This window comes from Eurosta solidaginis, chromosome 4 (assembly GCF_040869045.1).
Source record: "Eurosta solidaginis isolate ZX-2024a chromosome 4, ASM4086904v1, whole genome shotgun sequence".
NCBI classification, from domain to species: domain Eukaryota; kingdom Metazoa; phylum Arthropoda; class Insecta; order Diptera; family Tephritidae; genus Eurosta; species Eurosta solidaginis.
In genome coordinates, this window is record NC_090322.1 from 14,862,437 (window position 1) to 14,888,614 (window position 26,178).

Genomic DNA, 26,178 nt, shown 5'->3' on the forward strand with positions numbered 1-26,178 from the left:
AGCAAGGTTTATCGTTACATAAAAGCAAAATACATACAGACATTTTGCACTAATATCCTTGTGCCACAACAAGTGCCCCTGTCCTATTTCGACGCGTCACTACAACAACAGAAAAGCTTTGAATGCACCAAATAAATACAACAAACAACAATGTACTACCATTAACGACATATATATAACTATATACATACATATATATGCTTTGAAATACATACACGAACTATTTTGCACGCAGCCTATGTCAGACCCGGAAAAATTCTCTATACTAACAAAGAAAAATAAGGCGCTGTCCCCCACCCCCACTATATGACAATTTGGTATAGATACTCAGACTCAGGTCATCCAGTTCGTTTAACGCAGCGACCTGATATTTATATATGTATACGAGTAAATAGTAAAATTGTAAATAAACATTTAGCTATTTGTTTACATTATGTAAAATTCAAAGCAATGAAAACGCGCCAAAAAGTTTAGGGTGCATGTGTTCATATAGTAGATATGTATGTACATATGTATGTCTATGTAGATACATTATAAAAAAAAATCCAATAAATTACGTGGAATACATAAAAGCAGTTCTCTCAAAGAAAAAGTCTTAGAGGTTGTAAAGTTCGTTCTTCGGAAGCGTACTGGTTGAGGGGGAAGTGGAGAAGGTCGACAATATGAACACGCGAATGCCTGCCTATAAATAGAGTTTGATTTAAGGGAAGACACGTAATCCACGTAAAAATCTCACAATTCTAGCAGGACACACGCGAGCCATACCTTCTGAAACTTATATACACGTTCCATACATACCAATCTAAACATATATGTACATATATATGTACTATGTATGTATACCTTGATTTCCACAAATCATTTATATTTTAAGCACAATTTCCGTACGCGCACTTGAAACAAATTAGGGTGAACTTATTCATTTGTTTCTTCTTTTCCTCTACACTTAAACTTCCATTTTCTTCGGCAGATTGTGCCAATGAAAAAAAATAAACCTGATTTACATCGGTTGGCCTAGAGCTTGACATTGGCAGATGATTTTAATGCGAAATCCTTACGATATCTATCTTCTGCATTGGTTTAGGAACGGTCTTACTACAGAGAGTTTGTGGAACGTAAAATGAAGGAAAGGGCGCTTAGCTGTCGAGATCAAATTCTAATCCCAAGGCTTCATCGTAAACAGGCTCTTTTTCTCTCTATACAGCTTGCGCATAGCAGACTGCTTTAGTTCAGCTCGAAAGAAACAGCAGTCAGCAGGTTGGTTAGAGTGCAGCGATCAGCCGCAATGCTTATATCAAAGAAACTACCCTCCACACCCACAATGGCTCTAGAGGTTATGCTCAATCTTCTTCCCAGGCGAATTGTAAGGCGGTAAGACTGAATATAGTACTGTCCGTACAATTGGTTCATCTTTTTACATATATGTATAAAGAAGGAAGGGCATTACAATGGACCAGCTGGCCTAAGTGTGCCCCACAGCCTTGCTGAGGGCAGCCACTATAACCTAACCCAACCTAGTTGAGATTTCAATCATATCTACGGTGAGTCAAAGTTTCAACGAAAGACGGGTCTAAGCATCTAGACGAACTGGATTCATATCTTGCAACTTGACATCACGGCCCAAAAACTTCGTTGATTGTTTTCTTTTACAAAAAAACAAAACAAAAACCCTGACTTCGATACTGGTTTTCTAGTTGGGGCGGCGCTAGCGATATCTTCCTAAATAATAAAGAATTTCTCTCAAATAAAGTCTTAGAGGTTGTAAAGTTCGTTCTATGGAAGTGTACTGGGTGAGGGGCAAGTGGAGAGGGTCGACGATATGAACACGCGAATGGTGCTTCACGTTTTTCTGCGATGGAAAGCTTTTCATTGAAAACTCATCTTCCTTCATGATGCCATTCGGAGTCGACGTAAAACAAGTAGGACCCGTACCGTCAATTTGTAGGAAAATTTAAAACGGAGAACGACGCAAACTGGAAGAGAAGCTTGGACTAAAATCTCTCCGGAGATTATCGCGCCTTGTATTTATTTATTTATTTAAAAGCAATAACGTTCCTCTCAGGTTTCAGATATAGGGACTCCACAGAGGATGTCATGATGGCATCCAAGTTAATTTTAGCATGTTATAAGTGGGGCCTAACCCCGGGACCTCAGGCCCTGCCACTAACATGTAAATCTAACACAATTAATGTTGGTTTCTCAAAATTCAAACTCATCCACATTGTTTGTACTTGGATCTCGTTTATAACCTCAAGATTTTGTACAACCCCCAAAATAAAGTCATTTACTCTACGAGGATATGCTCACTTAATGTATATCCCTATGTACAAATACAACTCTCTGTGACCACACATTTTACGCGACATTTTTATATGCATTTAAACTCATAAGCTGTCCCAGACCATGGCCAACTTTTTACGCTAAAGATAAAAACAAAAACAGAAAAAGGGCAATGGATCGATATTTCCAGCGCAACCGAACGCAAAGAAAGCTAAAGGACTACAATAGCAACAAAATAAAGGCAAGCATGCAAAAAATTCTCTACTTGAACAACCATTACCGCCATATCCCATGCAACCCCCTTTTTGGTCCACGCATGCGCTCTCTGTATGTACATATATAAAGGACATTTCCGGTGTTAGAATGGGGTTAATTTTTAATTTCTTTTTTGGCGGAAGATGCAGGGGCTAGCAGTTTTAGCTGTATACAGAATTTTGCACGTTCCGTCCACTTGCAAAAACAAAATTATTGAACAAACTAAAAAAAAGCGCAAAAGCTATTACGGAAGAGATTGTAGCTATGGAGAAAGAAAAACGGATTCGCACATAAAGGTGTGTACATGACAGGTAAGTATGAGGTTTGCAAGGCTATTACCAGGACGAAAGCTTGCAAAAGGTGCAAACAAAAAAGTTTGAAGCACGAGTCTGCAATGCAATATGAACGGAAAAATAGTAAAGAGGGCTGTACGGTCTGTTGAGTAGCCTCCATATAACCGATATTGACGACTACTTTGTTATTTTTCTTCGACTCACGGTCCACTTAAATACCCTTTCAACGTTTATTCGGAGTAAACATAAAGTTAAAAGATGGAAAACAGTCAGCACAGTCAAATTTTAAACCGCGTTTAACCTATGAGATATTTAGGTAGCTAGTCAGAAAAAATTATTTAGGTAAAAAAAGTCTTTCATTTCAAAGTCATAAGCATTTTCAAATCGAATAACCGACCAATCAAACAACGGCTGAGTCGTCTCAGATAACGGTTATACTCCGAAGATTATACCTACCAAGAGCTAAACTTATCCTACACTCATACTCCGTTTGTATTTGCAATGATTGTGCTTTGTGAATGTGGAGGTGGATTTTGAAATTTCTCAAAGACAAAATATTCCGTTTGAATTCCTCACGTTCAAGTTCGCAAAGAAGAGCTTTACCGTTAAGTCAAACACGTTAAGTGAAGCCATCAAAGAGAAGTTATCGATTACGGCGGTAACAAAGCTACAACAACAAAAGCAGAGTCATATCAAATGCAACTCTACCTAAAAAAGCCTACAATCATTGTAAATTTTACCAAGTAGCGCAACTAACAGCTGATCGGTGAAAATTCGCACATTCACACGCACAGTTCTCGACTCAGTTTCAAAACAAAACTTTAGATTATTTAATTCAAATTTTAAAGTGAGATAATCCTTACAAATTTATGTATACAGAATATATATGGCGTTTTTGTTGTTATTAAAACAATAGTTTTATTTATATTAAAGCTTTTATCATTTTTTTTTTTAACTTTGAAAAATCTCCGAACACCATTCCTTCATTATATGACATTCGACTGCCTAGTCCACTGCCTTCCACTCTATTCGCAACATAACCTCTACTTAAGCTGCCAAACTATATAGTAAACAATGCCTACAATCTCCCAGACTATGAGTTGAGCGGTCGAGTTTGTGGTGACAGAATGACCCTTTAACTACATACATACTAACCATACAGTATGCTGTAGAAAAATACAAAGGCATGCACTGAAGAGTGGGAGAACGAGACGGAGCGCCAGAGAACGCATGACCGCACATAAACAATCCAGCAATGAATTGTAAAGCATTCAAATGTTGTGTTGTTGTTAAAATTGTTAACCGCAAGGAAAAATATTTGCGAGCATAGTTGTTGCTGTTGCTACTACATAAACATACATACATATACCAACTATTTATTGCAAGTACAAGTTCATCTACCCTAGAATGTCAGCAGCAGTTCCAACAACAATGCAACCCAAGCAGCTGGAACAGCACAAAAGTGACAAAGGCTCATATACAAAGAAAATAAAGACTGCAATTTTTCTGTTTTGCTGCAAATTTTCTTTGCATAGGCACGAATGCTGCAACAACTATAACGACCAGCAATAACTTATAACAACAACATTTATTAAATAGTTGCTGCATCGCTTCGTCACTTGAGTTAATGTTGTTTGTGTTATTGGCATTGCTAGGGCATTGCATATTTGTTTGTATGCAAGTATGCGCTGTGCCTGGTCAATCTAGTTTTGGTTGCTGGTAATGTGCCATCACACTTGTTATAAACGCATGTGTTACTTGTAGCTTTTCTGCTGGCACTTGGACAACTTTTTTGGATTTTCTACTTCCTTATCCTTGTTGGTTTGTTATACGAAAAAACTTTCAGCCATCGGCCGCATGATCTACTCCATCCAATCTTTTCCAAATTGTATGAGGAAATAAGGAAGGAAAGGAAGGTTTGCCGAAGGACGCTGAATATTGAGTGATATGAGATTTATGAACGAATTTAAATAAGTCAGTTAAGGTTTGGATTGTGTCAAGATAGTACGACCTAAGTAGTTGTATGGTCATAATAGGACTTAGTATCAGATAGATAGCAAAACACCCCATCTTCGTAAAAGGAATATCGTATACGTTTGACATTTGAGTGGATTTTTCCCTAAGAGAACTATGCGAAAGTTGACTAATAATGAGACAGTTCTTGGATGGTCCTGGCAGACAAAGTGTAAGCCAGTAAGTTGCAAGTTTTATCTATGTGAGGCTGCCAGGGCCGAGTCTTTCGAGTATATTTAAGAATAAGGATATCTTTATCCTGCACAGCTTTGGCCTTTATAGTATCGTCGAACTGGAGCACCGTTTTTCCTTAGAGATAAGTCTCGCAGTAACAACGGAAAAGTTTTCGAAACATAGATAATATTTCTAGCGTAAACCTTTCCACAGATGTTCGTTAAACAGTATAATAATGATGAAGTTATACACGAAATATGAAACGTTGATTGCTTATTTTTGTTGGATATAGATTTCTCAGTTTAAATCCTGGGAACTTCATACCTCCCTGCCTACGAATGAGGAGTGATACGTAAGTCAACTGAGAGGTAAATTTAAACAATAAGTGGTGCCTTCACAGTATTTCAGGTTTGTAAATTAGGCTGCGAATTTTGTAAGCACAAATTTTATTTGCATTTCACAAAACACGCAAAGCTTTCGTATAAACATGTATCATGCTAGATATAAGTCAAACCATTCATTCACTAGACTTTTCATCCAGATATACAAACGTAATAATCAATATCTAAACAGCACTGTCAGTGGCGATGTGACGTCACATAGCCGTTTTCGGATCGTGTCACTTTTACGTATATGTACGTTTTTGTGCGATAACTAACCTCTGAAAAGGCATGTAAAGCATGATACATAAATATATTTGTAACTGAGTAATAAGCTCTACTTACTCACTAACTGACTGTTAGTCTAGCCATACGAGTTCGAAGCGTGTTAAGCGGGCATTCAAGCCGTTATATGTTCAAGGTCTACAAGTATGCGGGTAATCGAGTTTGTATATTTTTTTTTGTTCAATTAGATATGTATGTATGTTTATATGAACAGGTGTACAATTCACCCTCACATTCATAAATGGACGAACGAATATACATGTATGAACGAGTGTGGCTTGAAAACGAATATTGAAACCATAGGTACAACGACCAGAAATGTGCACGCGAAGCGCCGCCTGCAGTTGACGAGTTTGATATTTCTGCAAGGCTCATCCAATCTATTTGAAGTATTTATAGTCGCTTTTAACATATTAATAAGCTGACTTTAGCTCCTTCAAACGGTTCAGAGCTTAATTTTTGATGTATTCAGTTATATTACGCTTTAGAGCTCGTAAGGTCTATTTTCCAAATACATATATTTTTTGGTACAGCGAACGTGAAGGAAATGCAGGATGTTTATCAAATCCTGTTCCGGTTACTTTCGAATGCACAATACGCTCTTAAATCAGAAAATATTTTGATTTTTGAAACACAATAAACTTTAAAACTGTCACATGTAACAAACATGCTGTCAAGATGTGTGGCAATAGCGGCTCCGAAGGCTTGTTTTATTTAAAATATTGATAATGATTATCTTTCCAGTTAATTGTTGATGCTCTTTGAAGATGACAATTGAAGAGCCGAATGAAAAATTTGGGTTTCTTTATTTCGAAGTTGGGTTTTCATGATTCATTTTTTATACTTTATACGCATAATGACCGTTTTTAAGTGCGAAATATTTTCTATCTTTCTTTCTCTGTACTATTTGCATACAATGTGCGAAATTGTAATAGTACTTTCAAATTAAATTCCAGTTCCATGCCCTCAAAGTGGAATTATTTTACTTTTACCGTTGTCTTTGACTTTTACAGCTGGAGATATCCATTATGTTTGAGACAAATTGAAACAATACTGAGACTCCTTCGTCACTTTTATATTAAGCTCTATGTAATTAGACATGTTACGTAATTCTTATTAGCATTAGCTAGCAACAACTGTTTTTTTACTTTTCTACTTAGAAAATCGCATCTTGGAAGTGTCACCAGATCCGTAAGTTCGCTCTGAAGCAAACGAACTTAGCTAACTTCTTAATTTTCAAATGCCGCAGCCAACCTCATTGCGAATTCTTCACATTCCCATCCCCCAATTTACAACAATACAAGGTTTTTCGCTGAATCAGATCAGAAAGATTTTCACACATTTCAGCGCTTTTCATATTTAGAGTAATCTCAATGCAAAGAGAACTTTTTGCGATCTCTCATTTAAATATTTTCTCTCAATTGCGATAGGAATTTGTTCAACTTTTTTTTATTTTTCTTCATTTCAATATCTACACATATTTTATCGATTTCTATACCTCATACACGTTCATGTCCAGTAAATCGTTCAATGCCTCGATATATAAACAAACATGCACACACGCACACCCCCCAGTGGCGCACACATGCAAACGATTATCGAAAACACTGCTCAAGCAATTATGACGCGCCGCGCCTCATAGTATACTAGATGGATACACACTAGCTGGTTGTGGTATACACACCGTACGACAAGACAAACAACCAAACACCTTTAAGCAATATACAAATATGCGCGCGCATTTGGTGGCCACTCCTCTGCACAGCATCTTTTGCATCTATGCAACTATGAGTATTTGGCATCGTCATCCCCAAAAAAAAAAACTGAAATGAATTCATTCCAAATACGAATACCTGTCCACCACCAGTTTTGCCAGCTCGCCTGCACGCCGGCAACCAACCTTCCTGCCAAACAGGGGCCGAAACTCTTATTCTAATTCCTTACAAAACTATTAATTTTGGACTTTTAATAGATTTGGATCCAGATAAAAATTATTTTCGGATTTTTATTTTTTGAGTCCGATAGAACTATTTAAACTCGGACTTTTAAAAATAAAAGTCCGGAAATAAAAGTTAAATCCGAAATTTAATTTTTTTAAGGCCAAAATAAAATAAAAGTCGCACTTGATAACAAAGGAACGGCTTATCCGAAACAAACATTTTTTTTTAATTCGGATAAGCCGTTTCTTTGTTATCATGCCGGACTTTTATTTTGGCCTTAAAAAATAAAAGTCCGGATTTAACTTTTATTTTTAAAGGTCCGAATTTAACTAGTTCTATCGGACTAAAAAAATAAAAATACAGATTTTACTTTTATATGTGGACTTTTATGGAAATAGTTCGAAAAATAAAAAGGATGCATGATTCGACATGATATTGCTTTAGGGATACCTGGGAACTCAAACATTTTCACCGAGGACAATTTTTTGACCAGGACTTTTTCGACTCCGAAAAAAAAAAAAAATATTATTTTCCGTCCCTGCTGCCAACAGCTCACCCACAAAACCGCTCCGATTGTATACAATTAGCAGGCACTGCCATCGCTCTACTTTGCACACTGACGTCACAATACCCGTTGATAAAACTGGTTTCTCAACGATTGCCAAATGCGCCTTGGAATTGTGTTATGTGCGGCTTAACTCTCGCAATATTCTCATCAAAAATTGTTGATATTTAAGCTGAACTTCGATGGCTACGTACATATTTGGTTGTCGGTTACATTACGTTTGAGAAACCAGTTTTCCCGTCCGGTTTCCAAAGCAGCACGAATCATGTTCGTGACGTCACTGAGCGGAATACGCAGCTTACAAATTTAAGCGCTTCAGAAGTAGTAGCGGTGGTGCAATTGGAGATAAATATGTATGCACAGTGAGATGAATTACCTTTGCTTTAAGGTTTTAATACTCTACTCATATCTTTGGCTGATGAACAGTCAGTATGTTTAGACGACTTTTTTTAGCATCAACACAGCAATTGCTGCTTGTGAGTATCGGGCCGCATCGGTTATACCTTCCTACCCAAAAATATTTGGTAGGCCCTCTGCATGGCGGAGTCAAAAAGGTGATATCCGGAAATCAGCTGATTGGTACTTTTTTATTGCACTTATCGGACAAACGGAATATATGGTCCCGTGCCGGAGCTTCGAAAAAGATGTTGGGGCCACAATTGAGCCGTAGGGTTGGTGCCGGGGTGCAGAAATGGCAGAACATGCTATACACGTGTATACGGATGGTTCCAAATTAATGGAAGATGTTGGGTCTGCTGTTTACTGTATCGACCCAGAAATAAGTAGATCCTACAGGCTGCCAAATTAGTGCACCGTTTTCCAAGCGGAAATTATAGCAGTGACGACAGCAGCAGAAATTCTGGAGGAAGCGTGCTTAAGCTGCAGTCGCTGTAGATAGTCAGGCTGCAATTAAGGCAATAATCTCTTACAGTACTTCATCAAGAAGTTTTCTGGAATGCAAAGAAGCATTGAAAAAACTTCACTCACACCGGACCATATATCTTTACTGGGTTCCCGGTCATAACGGGGTGGAAGGTAACGAAAAGGTCGATGAGTTGGCAAAGAAGGGTGCAACACTCGCTGAGTCGACGATAGACGTTTGGGAGAAATCAAAAGGAGACAGGAGTTACATATGATCCATCAAGGAGGAAAGACGTGGACAAAAGCGCGGGGCTACAAAATGTCTAAGATCATGCACAAAGCCTACGATGTTAGACTAACAAAGTGGCTCATATCTCTGAAGAGAGAAGACATAAGGCTCACGATGGGCATACTGACTGGACACTGCCTTCTGGCGTCACATGCCTATAAGTTAGGCATCGTCAGTAACAGCAAGTGTAGGGAGTGTGAGCTGCAGGAAGAAACGGTTGAGCACATTCTGTGATCATGTCCTGCGATCGCCAGGTCAAGGCTCCAGCTATTAAGGGCGGCAGTGTTGTCAGATCTTGAGACAGCAATTAAGCTGTGTGCTAGAAAAATGCTAGTATTTGCCAAGAGGACGGAGTTATTCTGTAACATATGTCCTGGCACCTGATTGGGGTTCTTCCGTTTGGTCGTTAAACAAGTTCTGGTAACACTATGGACACATTCAGTCTATGTGAGGTTTTTATTGACCGGCCAGATCAACCTAACTTAACCACCATCGAACTACAAAAATAAACAACGCGTTTGTATGTGTCTTTTTAACTCGCCTATAAATAGTGACTTGTACAATCGCCATTTTCACTCACAGCCTCAAGGGCTATACTATGATATTGATCTTACTAGTTCAATAGGCTTGCTTTTTTGATAAATTCATGTCGTTGAACTCGGTATGAACGAGCTTTTGATTAATAAATAGTGACTTCGACGTCACTGTGCAGTGAGAACTGTGCCTGATCTCTGAAAACAAACCCGACCATGCGCAAATTGCCCCAGTACGGTTACACTAAGAACATACAACCATAGAGCGGCACAGCTGCAGAAGTTAGACATGATGTGTACATTATATCCCCCCTACACACAAAAACAATAAAAACTAAAGTATTCACACTGAATAGTTATCTGCTACGAAAAGCATGCAAACAAAAACAGCACTGTATCAGCATTTTTAAAGCAAAAGGCTGTATGAGCAAGAGGGATAAGAGTTCGAATGGGGTATGGCAAGGTAAATATGTATACATACGTTTATAAATATACATATATACATAGAACGTAGCCAAAAGTAATTGCTATCCACGCGAGTGATTCACAAAAATGTTGCGACGCAACTACGTCGCCGACACCCCAAACACAATTCAAGCGGATGGGTCGGTCAGGCGTTGTATTGCTGCAATAGCTCAAACGATTATAGTTCTAAAATGCGCGGAAGGGGCGAGGATGAAGTGGAATATAGATGTATGCATAAGTAAACAAGAAACACGACGGAGAGAGAGAATGTAATGGGAGATAACGTGAAATGCGATAAAGCAGCTGCTGAGGACAGTGGAGTTTGAGGATGATAAAAAAAGCCAAGAGTAGACCGTGGCGTCCTAAGATTATTTGAATACATATATTTATTTGTATGTATACCTTTATGTACAATTACGTTGTCGAGCGACGACTGACAACAGTGTTATTATCGTTCTTACATATTTTCCCCCATCCACCACCTTTGCGCCTACCAACATTTGCGGCCGTTGTATTGCCCTCTCATTCTGTTTTTCAAGCTTCTTTGCTTTTAATTCCTACGTTTTTATAGCTTTCGTTCTAATTGTTTTTGTTTTATTTTGAGGGCAAAACAGTCTTCGGATCCCAGTAGTAAATAACAGAGTATATTACTTAAAAAATCGGAGTAAAAGTTTTCATGGTATATAGTTTTTTAAGGCTTCAGCACTATCCTCCCCGCGGTACCTACATATGTATGAATATCTATAGCTACGACAAGAATCGTAATAGCTGGTTTTCATTCTAACGGCATGTGTGCTTTTAATGCAGCTTTCTCTAGGAAACATACTTTCCACGGATAAATCCGACTTATTCAAGGTCAGAAAGATATTTGTGTGTTCTCTAGTATAGTAAGGCCAAGTGCGCCTGAAAGTCACACTCTTGGCAAATTTCAGTCTCGCCCGAAATTCAAAAGACGTTATGGGCATACACTCGTCGAGAAGAACGTTGGCAGTCGTACCTCTTCTGGCCAACACATCTGCTCTATAGTTACCATATACCCAAAGTCCCTTCTTGGGCTCGTACTGAAGTACTCTTTTTTTAAACTGAATAGATTTTGACTTATTGGTAAAAGGGCGCAAATCTCCTGCGATGGGATTAGTCTGAATCCTATTGCGGATTGTTGAGTTTGCTCCTTGATTTATCTTTTTTGTTATTCTTTGGTATGTATACTTTGAATTTTATTTACTAAGTACACATTTCTGTCTACATACATAGATATGTAATTACTTAGAATGCACATCTTCAACACTACATCTTAAGAACACGTCGCACAACGTGAATAATGCCAACAAAACTCGCTCACATGTGAAACTTTTATAACAGGAGTTGGGTTGGCGCAGTGGGGAGTGCGAGTTGTTTGTTATGTATGTATGTAGCAATGATAGCAAACACTGAAACGAGCACATTGAAAAACGAGTACGAGTACAGTAGGTAAGAGTGGATAGTTTCTTATGGAAAAAAAGGCAACACGAGAAATGCCTTTACCATGGACGTAATATGATAGCGAGACCATTGGGAAGTTTTAATAGCGAGCCTAAACCGACCGTAAAGTCTAAGTACTCTAACAATCGGGATTCCTACCTTGCTAAAAGCATTCAAATCTTCACAAATCATACAGCTTTATAAGAGTACTTCTAAAAAAACCCCAAGCGTCTCATGTAACTGAGGGGTGGGGAGGGAGGGATGGCCTGAAGGTTTAATGTGGCCATATAAATCGTTCCCGAGATGGTCGGGCTAGTACCTTAATGGTGCTGTGTTACCGGAACGTACCGGATCTGTATCCCGCAAAGGACCATCACATCGATAACACTCCCCAAAGCCTTCGGGGAGTAACCTTATTGCTACAACAACAACAGTACTTCTAAAACAACAGTACTAGCAAGTAGGTCACGTAAGATGACAATCCTATTACGAAACTAAACGGGGAGGTTTGTCAAGCTAGACTTTGATCGATTGTCCTCAATAAGATAGTCGCATGACTTTTAACTTTTTTCCTGTACTAAAGGCTAATCGTCTAGCATCTAAATAATTGATAGATATATGTATTTATATCCCTACATTATAATGCGGTATATGTAATTTCAAATGGTTTGGAATTAGTGGTGACGTGGTTAACGAGTTATTTGGTACGTGTTGGTAATCCGAAACAAATGTATCCTTTGCAATCGGTGTATGACACTTTGATCATAACAATCCATTACTTGGCTTAACATACAGCAGGGTCCCCAGTATTGTTGAAACCCTAACGAACCTAAGTCCAAGTTAGTTTCTTTAATGTTAAAATTTGTGAAAGATACAAGATTCGTGTAGGTACAAAGGCTGTTCTACAGCGGAACTCCCCAAAGCCTTAGGAGGAAACCATTGCATTTTACGATGGTAGCCTCTGCAGCCTTTTATCTCCAAAAATGTTTTTTTTTTGTGTGGAAAATATCAACAAACCATACTACTGATTTAGATCGTAGGAGAAAAATAAAGCCAAAAAGTTGCCGCCTGGGATTATTCAAAACTAAAAATGATTTCTTGGGGTGATGCTTCAGAGAAGTTTTGTAATGTGGTTTCACTGACTCCCATTAGATCTCTACCATGACGTTATTTAACCTCTTGCGTCTAATTTTAAACAGTTATTTCGTCAACCTTACTCTACTGTACCACATACCTACCCAATTGCTCGAGAGCGATATGTACAACAAATCAGCCATCTAGTCAGCCAGAGCGAATCAACCATGCAGTCAAATAGTGCAAACACGTCAGTTCGCTAACAGCCAACAGATATACATTTTTTCGACATTCAATTGGAATAATTTGTTATTTCGCAGGCGGCATTCGAGGAAGGCGCTTCTAAGCGAGCATAGAAACCGGACGAACGCAGAAAAACCCAGTACCGTATAGTGAACGCGTGTGAATACCATTAAAGAAATATGAAAAACAAAAGTTTTTTAATGGGGTGAATTAAAAAAAGTGTATGTATGTATAATTGCTTAAGAATAGGAAGAAGAAGAAATAAAATTATAAGATGAGAGATATGCGTGTACAATGGATTAAGATGGTGTGAAGTTCAAAATTTGTTAAAAAGACAAAAAAAAATCCAGAGAAAGGAAGTTATTGAAATTTTATACAATTAATTAAAATTGTTTTATTAAATAATCTGAACTATTAAAAATAAGTGAACAAAACAATAGGTAATCGAACAACTTAATATATATACATATATATATATATATATAAATTTTGCGTGTGTGTATACGGTAAAGAATATTTTTGTGTCGTCGTGCGTGTGCATGTGCGGACATGCAGAGATCTGCATCTGTTCAAGACGAGTTATTTGCAGCGCTTTCTAGCGTCTGTATATATTTTTATATATATCTAAGTTTTAATATCAATATTTATAGACGATTTCATATGCATCCATGAATATATTTATGCGATATTTTTAATGTACACATTGCGCCATTTAGAACACGTATTGACTGCTTTAGTGCTGGTTGAAAGTGCTGCTGAACTAAAGCGTTTCTACTCTACGGTTAGAGGCGGTCCCTAACTTATGGCCGCGTCACAATGAACTTTTTCATATACATAGGTGCGTTCAACGCGATATTATGCATGACAGTAACATCGCCACAATCACGCAAGATGTCGCGTTTGTAAATATAAACAGCACTACAGACATTAGATAAAACTTATTGCGACTTACCCATTTGCATGCAAAATATCGCGAAGCATTGTCATAAACATTCTTACTATACAAGAAAAACTTACTAACATATTTTGGTCTCCTATTCTTTAGTCAAAATGCAGTTTTTAATTATGAAAAACGTTGGGAAAAGTTCCAAAGAGTCGAACAAGTAATTTCACTTGCAAATGTGAAAGCACTCAACGAAATCCAAATATCAATTTCTTCTTATGCTTTACATGTAGCAAAACTTGTAGATTGCTAACATTTGTGTGTCTGATGGCGCTAGTGTCACTCGATCTGCCGTTATCTATAAAAATACGTACAATGTAGTCATCATGCCTAATATTGCCTTGAAATCATCTTTGATGAAAAAAATTATTGTGACGCGACCATTAGCTGTTTTTTTTTTACATCTACCCTGCAAAAATTGTTGGATTACGTGCTCCATTTTCTTCATGTTGGAGTACTCTAACAATACTCCTTTGCAATGCGTTTGCGGACCACCATCAGCCGATCATTGCTCGTTTTTTAACGACACGATGACGATCGAACAGAGTTGCCAAAAGTGAAATATTGCATGCAAATAACTAGTAATAAAATTTTACTTTGGCAACTCTGATAAAATGTAACAGCGCACTGGTTTTATGTATACATACTATTGCATGTATAGAGAAATATTAGTTTATTCACGCAAATGCTAAATAACATAAGAATATTCGTAGTATAAAATATAAAAGTTGTATTGCCCCTCTTCATTTACTTTCATTTTAAATTAAATTCACTTCGATAATTCTTTCCGACACAATTCCTCTTTAGTACTTTGACATCTGATCCTTTGTGGGTGCTCCATGGAGTACTACCTAGGACATCGCAATGTTAATTGGAGCACACTTTCTGTATGAATATAGATTAGATTTGGAGCAGTCCTATACTCCCAAAGGAGTATTCCTTACATTATTTATAGAGTACTCGCGTTTTTGAAGGGATATCACACTTAGTTATCATTCACAATGGTATCACCTCTTAAAATGGTGCGTGTCCACAATTCATCGCAACTGATTCAGCTATATGTTATACAGTACGGCCATCAGAGGGTTGTGTCTCCGCTTTTCGGTACACCCTGTGCTGTAGCTATGTAGTTATTTAACCACTGCCGCTAAAGTCTCCTAAGCATTATCTAAGCGAAGATAAGCATTTTTTTTACGAGCAGACGTATACTCGTGTAAAACCCGCTAACACCGCTATTATCATTTCTTTCTATATGTACTACATATGTATATAGATAACTTAAAATGTAAATACCATGGCGGAACGATACAAGGTGGCAGCATGGTGACATACCTACATACATAAATAAGAATTCCATGCACTTTGTTTTTGTAAATTCGAGGGACAAATGTCAAAATCGTACTGCGCTGGAAGTTGATGTATCAAATCAAATAAAAAAAGGTTATAATCAGCTGTTCGATGCGGCCACCTGGTATCGTTCCGCCATGGTAAATACGTGCTCGCATAGTTTTATGTGATTTAATAAGCTTTCACGCAAAAAGTTATACACGCAGCAGATCGATCTAATTAGCGAAAAAAGTGTGCGTGTTCATAAAGCTGGAGACATTGGTGCTTTATCGGTAACCGTATCGGTAACCTTTTAACAGCTGATTCGACCAACCTTATGAGAATCAATGCAATCGATTATTGGTGCCGCTAAGATCGTAACCGTATCGTAGCCAACCAATTGGGTTTTGGGTTACCGTCGTAACGATAAACGGCTGATTACGTTAGGGATACGGATACAGCAATACGACATACGGCACCAATGACTCCCGCTTAAAGCTGCAGACATTGGTGCGTTATCGGTAACCTTATAACAGCTGAGTCGACCAACCTTATGGGAATCACTGTAATCGATTATTGGTGCCATATCGTAACGCCAAGGTCGTAACCGTATCGTACCAACCAACTGTTTTTGGTTTTTCGCCATATCCATAACCTAAAAATATTTGAGTTGGTGAATTTAATAACTTTTTGTAGATTTTATTCTTTGTTTTGGATACTTTATGACTAGGAGACTTATTTTTTGTGGGATATGTTTGTAATTTTTTCCGTTTTCTTCTTTTTAATGAAATTTTCACGATTTTTAGGTTAAGGCACCATTAATCGATAACAATGTATCGTATAGGGTTACGTTAGGGATACGACTACAGCGATACGACAAACGGCACCAATGACTCCGCTTTAAGGCAGCAAATCAATAATTAATAAGTATAGCCCTTGTCCTGCAAGATAACGACGATGAACGTTTGTAAATCGATAGATTTTTAATTTTCATTGGATTTGTACAGATACTATTAGGTATAAAGCTGCGTTTACATGCATGTGAATTGAGTCACAAATTTAATTAGAAACAATAATTCATTGGCATATTTTGAAAAGGAATGAAAAGCGAAGTAAATAACAGTAATATGAATGAACTTTGAGTCTTAGTCGTGCTCGCTACGTAACTTTTGTTAACAAGAAAAAAAGTAGTTATAACAATATACCTATGTATTATCTGGACCGAGAAACTAATGAAATCGTACGTATAAACGAATGGGCGTTTTCTAACAGTCTCATACAGTCCTATGGATTTACATGCCGATCACCTCTAGATATGTAAACGCCTAAAGCAGTTACTGCATAATGAAACAGAGCCTGAAACCATATAACCAACGCATACTTAGTTTCCAAACTTTTTCTGCCTTCTGCAGCACCATATCCTTACAGCACTCACAAGTTGTCATCGATATTTTCTAGCGGGAGGTCTCAAGGTCCACATTGCCAAGATCTCTGATTACAGTTACATATATCAACTTGATGCACAGAAGATGTCACTACTTCTTCAGTCAATACCCAGACAGGCAAAAGAACTTGAGCTGTGTAAACCTACAAAAGACGATGTACGTTCTATTTTACATAAATTACCACTGAAAAATGGTTAAGGCAAGGTATTAATGACTTCTGAGTACATATCGCACCACCATTATCACAATTCTCTGTTCTCTTCAAAGGCCACATGCATTATTGGAATTTGCTTTAGAAATCGTTTCTAGTTTGAATGTAAGAAATTTGAAAACTTCGAACGGCCTTTCATTTATTATTTTCGAACATTATATGTACATATGCTTCCATTATAGAAAGAGAATATGTAAGGAAGTGTACAAAGATAAAAGTACAGTGTCGAATCCTAGATTTAATCCGATAGGTTTGTCAGGGAAACTATACCATGCAAAACTAACCTTACTTATAAGGTTGTAAAATCTCTTGTGCGTTCAGTTGCACCTATTTAAACATTTAGTTCACCAAGTAATTGTATTCAATATTTATGTAACTTATACTTTTATTTCTTCATTTCTTTAGAAAATTAAACAAAATGTTTTTGTGTAAACAAGTATTCAACGGACATAGTAAAAGTCGCTGTTAAAAAACCAAAAAAAAAATCGAAAAACTCACGCCAGTCAGCAAAAATAAATAAAGCGTCGAATATATCGACACAAAAACAAACAATCTAAATAAATAAATAAAAAAATTATAAATAAACAGAACGTGAACAAAAAAAAACGAAAATGAAAAATCTTCAATTGCCGCATACGTTGCGGCCAACAATGTTGTCAAGCAGCAACATTCAGCCATTGAAGTGAATTAGTGCCGAGTGCCAAGTGTCCGGCAACACGCTCACTCACCGTCACACAGAGCAAGTGAACGCAAGTGTGTTAATAAAACTTAATTGAAAATATTTGTAAGCAATTTAATAGTCGCCATTGAGTTTAGTTCGTGAAAGAGTGTGTTTAATCAAAATCAAAGACAACAAAACGCTAACCAGCTTGCGCGTGAAAAACAGGTTGAATAACGTACGATAAAACACGAATTGCAGTAGTAAAAGCAGACAAATCATAAAACAAGATTTGTATTTTCTAACGTCTTAATTAAACAACAATACAGTGCGGTGCAGAAAGTGCGCGTAAAAACATCACCATTCAACGAGCAACAAGTAACCACCAAACCCACCACATATTTCCCATCACCACCACAAGCACCCCTTTTCCCATAATGTCACTACAAACTAAACGCCAGCATTGCTACCTTTGCGATCTACCCCGCATGCCATGGGCCATGATCAATGATTTCTCTGAAGCGGTATGTCGCGGTTGTGTCAACTATGAAGGTGCCGATCGTATAGAACTCGTCTTAGATGCTGCGCGTCAAATGAAACGTCTGCACCAGGCAGCCAAACGTAGTCACGAGAATGGTGAAGTAGTCGCACAACAGCAACAGCAAGCCCAGCAGCAACAACAAGCCGCTGTAGCGGCTGCACAAGCGCAACATCGGAGCGCTAGCGGTGCACCGATCAGTGTCGGTGTCGGTGTAGGCGTTGTGGGGCCACAGCAACAGCAACAACATCATCATGGCTATGCGACACAACGTATTGGACCACCACCACCCCAAGCTACCAGTCTTATGGATTTCCCAGTAAAAATGGAAGCACATGATGCCAGCGTAAGACCAGTACGTATATCTCACATGGCACCGCATCATATGTCAATGACAAATCGTGCTGTAGCTGCAGCAGCAGCAGCTGCTGTTGCTTCAAATGTTGGCGTTGTTGGGCCAGTACCTCCAGCGTTATCGGTGAATATGAAACGTCCACCTTCCGAGGATGATGATCATACACATGTTGGTGATGGTGGTGGTGGCGGTGGTAGTGGTGCCGGTGGTGGTCCAAGTGCCATGAAACGTAACGCCATTGATGATCCGAATGTCCCCCGTCCACCGCTTACACGTGGCGAGTCATTACCAGCAGCCGTTTCATTTGTACCCGATAGACAAGGTGGTTTGCGTGACAAACATCAGCCAGTGCGTGCGCCCTCATTTGATGCATCCAATTTCAAGCCGGGAGGTAAGTTTAAAAAAAATTAACAGTCAATTTAAAAGTGTGATGTGTAACATAAGACAGTTTTATAAACGTTTGCTCTAAACACTATTTTCTAGTACATTAGCATCCATACGTTTGTTGTTGTTGGATATGGGTCACTTACACATTAAAACTGAAAATGTCCATGGACAAGGAAACAAAATGGGCTTGTAGGGCTTTTTGTATCATTTTGTCAATCATGTTTCTCTTGAATTAAAGAAATTATTAGTGAATTTGCAAATTTCTTATTGAAAATGCTTAAAGTTAAAGCTATCGGGCTCAAATATCTTTTAAAGGTACACGAACACATTTCTAAGTAATTCAAACTAATGAGTATAACTGATTTGTTGCAAGTTTAGAGCTCCCCAGAGAATTCGTTTATCTTTTTCCTAATAATTCTTGCTATCAATCTCAAAGCAAGAGAATACATGTTTCCCGCTCTGGCGACCCCAAGCTCCTCATGGAACTAGGGGGTGGGGAGGGAGGGATGGCCTTGAAGGTTTAATGTGGCCATATAAATCGTTCCCGAATTGGTCGGGCTTTGTTACCGGAACGTACCGGATCTATATCCGGCAAAGGACTATCAACATCGATAACACTCCCCAAAGCCTTCGGGGAGTGTCTTTATCGTTAATACAACAACAACCTTAAGTCACTTGCTCCATGATTACACCCGGTCATTTATTGTATTTTTAATTATTGTTCTGTGAAATAAAAGCAACAGCAATAAATTCATTTTCTCGAAGACTAGCAGCCTTTCCACGTCTACTGCAAAGATTTGAAGCTTTTGCTCAAATATTTGTTTATCTCTATACGACTAGTTGTATACGTATACAACTTTAGTTTTCTATTCTTTGAATATTTGTATAACACGTTGTTGGTACTTTAGGTGATAAGCGAATCGTGTGATTGATAACAGAAAGGGTCGTTTGAATAAAGCGATGATAAGGTAATTACTGTAGATTAGATAGTAAATGCTGATATGAAAGAAAAGCCAATTAAAGTACGTTCGAGTAATAAAATTAAAATCTTTATTGCACCCTTCACAGAGCCCTATTAAGCTATGCGGCTTTGATGTTTCTCTCTTAAGTTTAATCCCATTAAAAATTTTTATTTCGCGAAGCTCGATTACTTAATCGCTTTCTAATATGACCTCTTCAAAAGTGGCTTTACTGATTATATTACTGAAGGCTTTTTTGTTGAAACAGAAACGTATTTTGATATGGACTTTAATGTTATACGAAACACTTACTTACACTTAAGTTTGAATGTATTTCAGTCTTATGAACCATTTTAAACAGTGGAAACATTGCAAGGTATACTGCACTAAGAACCGTTTGCTATCATCTTCAGTTAGCGCTGGCACTATCTGACAGATCACAGAATGATCTATAAGCGATAACTGAAGACGGTTGTTTAAGAAGGAGTTGTCAACAGCGCTTTAAAAAACTCGGCATATAAGATTTTAAAACAGTGCCGAAATAAATGAACGAGAAAGTTAATTTACACGTTTAAAGCCCGTACCTTACCATACTTCCCATGGCTTCCGGGATTCAAACCATGTCAATTCTCCTTGATATAATATCTAGGCCCGTATCGTGCTTTATGATCAGTAGTCGAAAACCATGTTTTAAATCACAATAGCTCGGGAATGGTAAATCGGATAAACGAAATATGTAAACTTGTGACAAGCTGTACTTATTAGATCCATTGTTGACTAAAATTTTTATAAACCAGTTTGTATAAATCGTTTCAGCGGAAATGGTTTCCAAAACAGTCATTTTGACAGTGTTTAATACAAAAATTTATATGATGAATTCCACTTCTGAATGGGTAATACGAGAATAAAGTTCTGGCGAGAGTGTGAAGACAAATCCAAATAATACGAAAATTAAGTTATATAATTAATTCCACTTCTGGGATATGTCGTAAAACTAAATTAACGTTGCCTGCATACACAAACAACGAAATTTAACCTGCAGCGTATGCACTAGTTCAACCCTCGTTCGCCACCCACTATTGGGTTGGCTGCTCTTTACTATGTAAACATACTGCTGCGTGAGTTTTATGTATCTACCACTGACGATTATTGTTGTTGTTGCACTTGTTTGTGTACATTTTCATGACATTCTGACTTTACTTCTTTATCCATACGACGTGCGTACATACGTTTGTACGCACAAGCGCGAGTGCTCATGATGAAACTACTACTTGTGCAACAATTCAGATGTGTATAACAGTACTTTGTTATTGTTGCTCATTTTTTATATACATAACAACGAAGTGGGCTTGCATTCGTTTGTACTAAGTTGTAAGAGGGTGGTAGGACACAGTACGGCAGTTGTTGTTGGTGTCATGAGTAAAGTGATGTAGGAGAACTTTGCCTTATTCCCACACACAAGTATATTGAGGTTATCCTCTCTGTAAATCGGGTCGTCGTTTTTGTTGTTGTCGTCACCGATTCGAATGTGTATCTACACTAGTGAGCATGAATTTAGTATTGCGGCTGCGTTATCAACAATGCATACCAGAATTGGTTGCCAAGCGAGCGAGTTAACCTGCAACGTTCATTTGGCAAATGGCCCAGGGAAATTAGGCATACACAAGATATACATATATGCATCGTGTATGTTATATGCAGCATATAGTCTGTATACATGCAAGCATATGCCTGCATGCATGCTAGAACGATTTCAACCTCCGTCCACTTCTCAAACGGTTTTAGAGCATTCCCTTTTTCACGTTTCTTTACTTATCTGTTTTTGACGAAAGTGTCAGCGACGAAGTGGCAGCGAAGTGTTTCACAATGCACTGCCTTAGTTATGAAAACAACATCAACATAATCATGAACGTAAATGATACACAAAAGCAATATATGTATGTATGTCCGAGCAGCTTCCTCAAAAACTTCGTCATTTCTTCCTACACATGTATGTGCTTGCTCATCATCGCATGCCTTAAGCGTTATCATCACAAGCATTATTATTTTGAAAAGTCATATTATTGTCAGAGTGGCACGCGAAGTCAACATTGTTTGATAATAATTAAGTATGTATTTGCTTTAGCCTTTCCCCTCTCATCCCCATCTGTAATTTCTTTACGTTTTCTTCTACTTTTGCATGCACCTGTATTGAATTATATTCGGTTTGTTGGAAAATCGCCAGCTTTGCCGAATCGTGCAAAATTCGATTCGTCTACTTAGTTGGTGTATATCCAGCGAAATGTAACTAAATTTATATATTTGCTCGAGACCCTAATACAAGCGAGCCTGCTGGTCTTTACCTCCGAAACGAGTTACACAATTTTGTTTTTATTTTTTCTTTCTTCAATGAACATTCTGTATTTGCTACACATTCTGCTTTGGTTAAACAACTTTTTCTCTCTGTTTCCTTTTTTGCACGTTTTATTTATTCATCTGTAAAATACATATATACTCAGAACATTGTCGTCGTCGTCATCTTTAAACCTGTTTTCAATCGAGAAAGGCAACGATAAACGCGACGAAAATAATTGCAACAAGTATGGCATAAACAAACGTATGTAATGTTGTCGATATGAATGACAACAATAATCAGACATTAACAAAAACGACAAAAAACAAGCACAACGTCATAGTTGACGCTAAATATATCGACCACATATAAACGTAACATGATTCTCCTTTGCCCATATATGTATATACTAGGTAAAATGCGTAGAATGTTTACATAGGTGTACACTTGTCTCTGTTTCTTTATCTCTAGCTTCTAAGGCCTCAGTCTCATTTGAATGCAGTGCCTAGCAACCCGTTGTAGCAAGTACGTTATGTATATTTTGTCGTATACATACATAAATCCAACAACAAACTATTCTAAATCCGTGTTTAGTTTTAATTTTGATTATGACGTGCTTAATAATATTTTATATCAGAACCTGCACTGCGGTAGATTGGTGGGTAGCGGGACAGAAATGAGGGTCGCCTATTTGGTGGCATAAATAAGTACAAAGTGGCTATTCAAACTAGTTGCTGATCACCTTGCCAAGTTAATATGTATGCACATGGTGTAACCTAGATGGCACGCTGTATAACTGGTTAACTGGCTGTCAAAGGAACTTATAGTTATATGTGATGCGCTGGCTTTTATTTTCAAATTACTTAAGTAACTTGACAAGTTCGCACTCTATCTTAGTTCAGTTGAACTGCCAAACTGCCACGTTCACGTTTGTCAAGCAAAACAAAGACGTCCACTAACTTGTAAGCCGTGTAAATGGGATTGAATGGGTCGGTCGGGAAAAATGAATAAAAACCAGCGTCCCAATTCGCTTTACAAACGGATCAGGATATAAAATGCTTTATATCTGCAAAGGAATGAAGAACGTCCTAATTAAATAAATTCTTTGTTTAAACGACATATCCCAGAATATCATGCAAAAAACGGTCCGGTGCAATTGAAATTGTATTGAGTATATATGTATGTAAAGCTAATTCGGCTAAGTACGAATTCTGAATATCACTCATGGCGCAATGCTAGGAACATATTCTAAGCTTATCGAATAATATTTTTGCTATTGATTATCATTCATGACAAGTATTAAAGAAACTCAAATTTTCATAATTCCCATTGAACAGTTTTTACTTTACGATCACTTTATTCCGAGTATACATCAACTTCATTTTATTAATAAGCTTACCAAACAATTAAATACATTGAATTCAACGTAGAATAATATTTGAAAATAAATATATTTATAATATGTGACCTGGTCTATGAAAAGGTGGCTTATGACTCAAAAAAGAAATTGCGAGAAACAGCTGTTAACAGCTGTTTTTTTAGTCATAAGCCACCTTTTCATAGACCGGGTCACATATATTATTGCTAAGTTTGTTTTGTCTGTAAATATTTAAGCGAAAAGGAATCAAAATGATTATTAAAGCAACAAACTTTGAATTTACTGCGAATAGTTAATAGGCTGCCACCGTGGTGTGATGGTAGCGTGCTCCGCCTATCACACCGTATACCCTGGGTTCAACTCCCGGGCAAAGCAACATCAAAATTTTAGAAATAAGGTTTTTCAATTAGAAGAAAATTTTTCTAAGCGGGGTCGCCCCTCGGCAGTGTTTGGCAAGCGCTCCGGGTGTATCGGCATAAAACATGTAGGTCCCGTCCGGCCAATCGGAGGTTATCGCGCCTTACATTTATTTTTTTTTTTTTTAGTTAATAGGCTGTTAGTGATCTCAATCATTAGTCTTACTATTCCGTCTATAGGATCCTAGATATGTCCAAGACCAAGTTGACTTTTAATAAATGTTTTCTTAATTTTCAACTAAACTCCTAATCGGTTATTAAATGAGAAGATTTCCCTTATAAAGCTTCCTCGTCGATATGAACAATCGGATTCTTCACCAGAAGGAAGAGCAAAATAAAGTAAAAATGTCAAAAATAATATTGTTACGAATACTAACAACACTAAGGGGTACTGCCATCTCTAAGACTATGCCAAGCAGCGCCTTGTATGCACATCCATAAATCAATCATTATGTCTACACATATGTACGTACACGCAGCGGAGAAGAGATGCACAAACACATGCAGATATCTTATCTGAGATGCTCCCGAAAGTGTGCAATTGTAATTGCGGAAGTGTCGATCACAAATACGCGCGCATATGAGAAGCTGTACACGTGCATCTGTAGTTATAATTATATGGCAATAACTAAGTCAATTCTGGAAGCGCCTAGAAGATGCAACGAGGAAATCACAGAGTATAAAAGCACCAAAGGTAGAGGCGCTACGAGCAGTTTTGATTAAGCACGCAATCTGTCGGGCAATAGTAGAGTTATTTATTGTGAAGTACTTTAATAAAGGCCATTTTGCATTATTAAATATTGGAGTTATTTATTCAACAGTTTAGTGATTCGAACTTAGCAGAAGGTTGCAAATAAGAGGATTTGCAAGTAAATTTGTTACAATATAATCAACGGACAGATTTGACATCTATGTAACTTCTAGGGATGGGACATAGTGAAGGTGTACAGTAAACTTATGTGATTTTGAAGTATAGTGCAAGAGTAACAATTGGATAAGAACCATTTGTTTATGAGTGTTCATCGGATAGAACTTTTATAAAAAGAAGGACTAAGCGAAAATCCTCAAACTCTTGGCAACCTAAAAGTATAAGTCGATGCGGAATTGTAGACATATAGGTAATTTAGCGTCGCAATGATAAGTAGTACAAATACATCCATCTTTAACAAAAAACAATACTAAGGTTAATTAATTTCGAAATTGCATATGTTTCACAAAATTGGGATAGTTGATGTCAGTTTTGACATTAACACGCGTGATTTATAACGCAGTAACACAGTTATTAATGTTTGACACAAATTACTCAACACAAATTCTATTTAAGAATAGTACCGTTCGTTAAGTTATGAAATTTTTTCAATTTTTAAATTGCACGTAATTGTCAACGTCAACAAAGACGTGACGATGCCTTAAGGCTCCATTACTGATACTTAGCATAGACTTGACTTGAGAATTGTCACTTACAGTTCTGTTAAATGAACATTGCATGTTACTGATTACTCAAAACTTGGCAACACTTAACTTCACTTAGAAGTCTGTTGAATTTTGATTTTCTATGTAAGTTCTAAGTGACGTTTACATTTTGAGATGCCATTTGTTTCTTTCCATTTCATTTTGACATTTTGTCATACAAATTGACATTTATTTAAAAATAAATTTCAACGCTGATTATGATGCCAGCTATGTTGCCAAGTTTACGCCAAGTCAACTCAAGTCTATGCTAAGTATCAGTAATGGGCCCGTAACTATAGCTAACGATAACATGAGAATAAAGCTTTCATTACTCATACATGGCATAGACTTTGCTTGACAACTTAGCCTTGATAATACAGTTAGCGCATAAAATCTGCATTGTACTTACTTTTACCAGAAATTACAAAAAAAGCATATAAATTTATTTGTTCTCAAATAAATGTCAACATGTTCAAAGAAATGTCAAAATAAAGAGCAAAAGCATAAATTGCATTCAAAAATGCACACGTTTCTTAGAACTTACATAGAAAATCAAAAGTCCACAGAGTTCCAAGAGCCGTTTTACCATCTCCGGGAAACGATCTGTCAAATATAGTGTCAGCGTTGATGGGAGATGGTGGAAACTGCCCTAACTCAAGTCAAGTAT

General features: G+C 37.5%; 1 protein-coding gene across 8 annotated transcripts in view; it reads left to right on the plus strand.

Moving 5' to 3' along the window:
• The first annotated feature begins 13,057 nt into the window (after positions 1-13,057).
• Positions 13,058-26,178, plus strand: part of Pits (Protein interacting with Ttk69 and Sin3A) — a 48,760-nt gene continuing 35,639 nt past the window's right edge. The window contains exons 1-2 of one of the 8 annotated variants that reach the window (XM_067780288.1): positions 13,058-13,551; positions 17,442-18,978. In XM_067780288.1, the coding sequence (XP_067636389.1) occupies positions 18,132-18,978 (847 nt within the window). In that variant the 5' untranslated portion in view covers positions 13,058-13,551; positions 17,442-18,131. The remainder of the gene's footprint in view (positions 13,552-17,441; positions 18,979-26,178) is intronic. The other 7 variants (XM_067780290.1, XM_067780291.1, XM_067780293.1 and 4 more) reach the window with 7 other exon arrangements.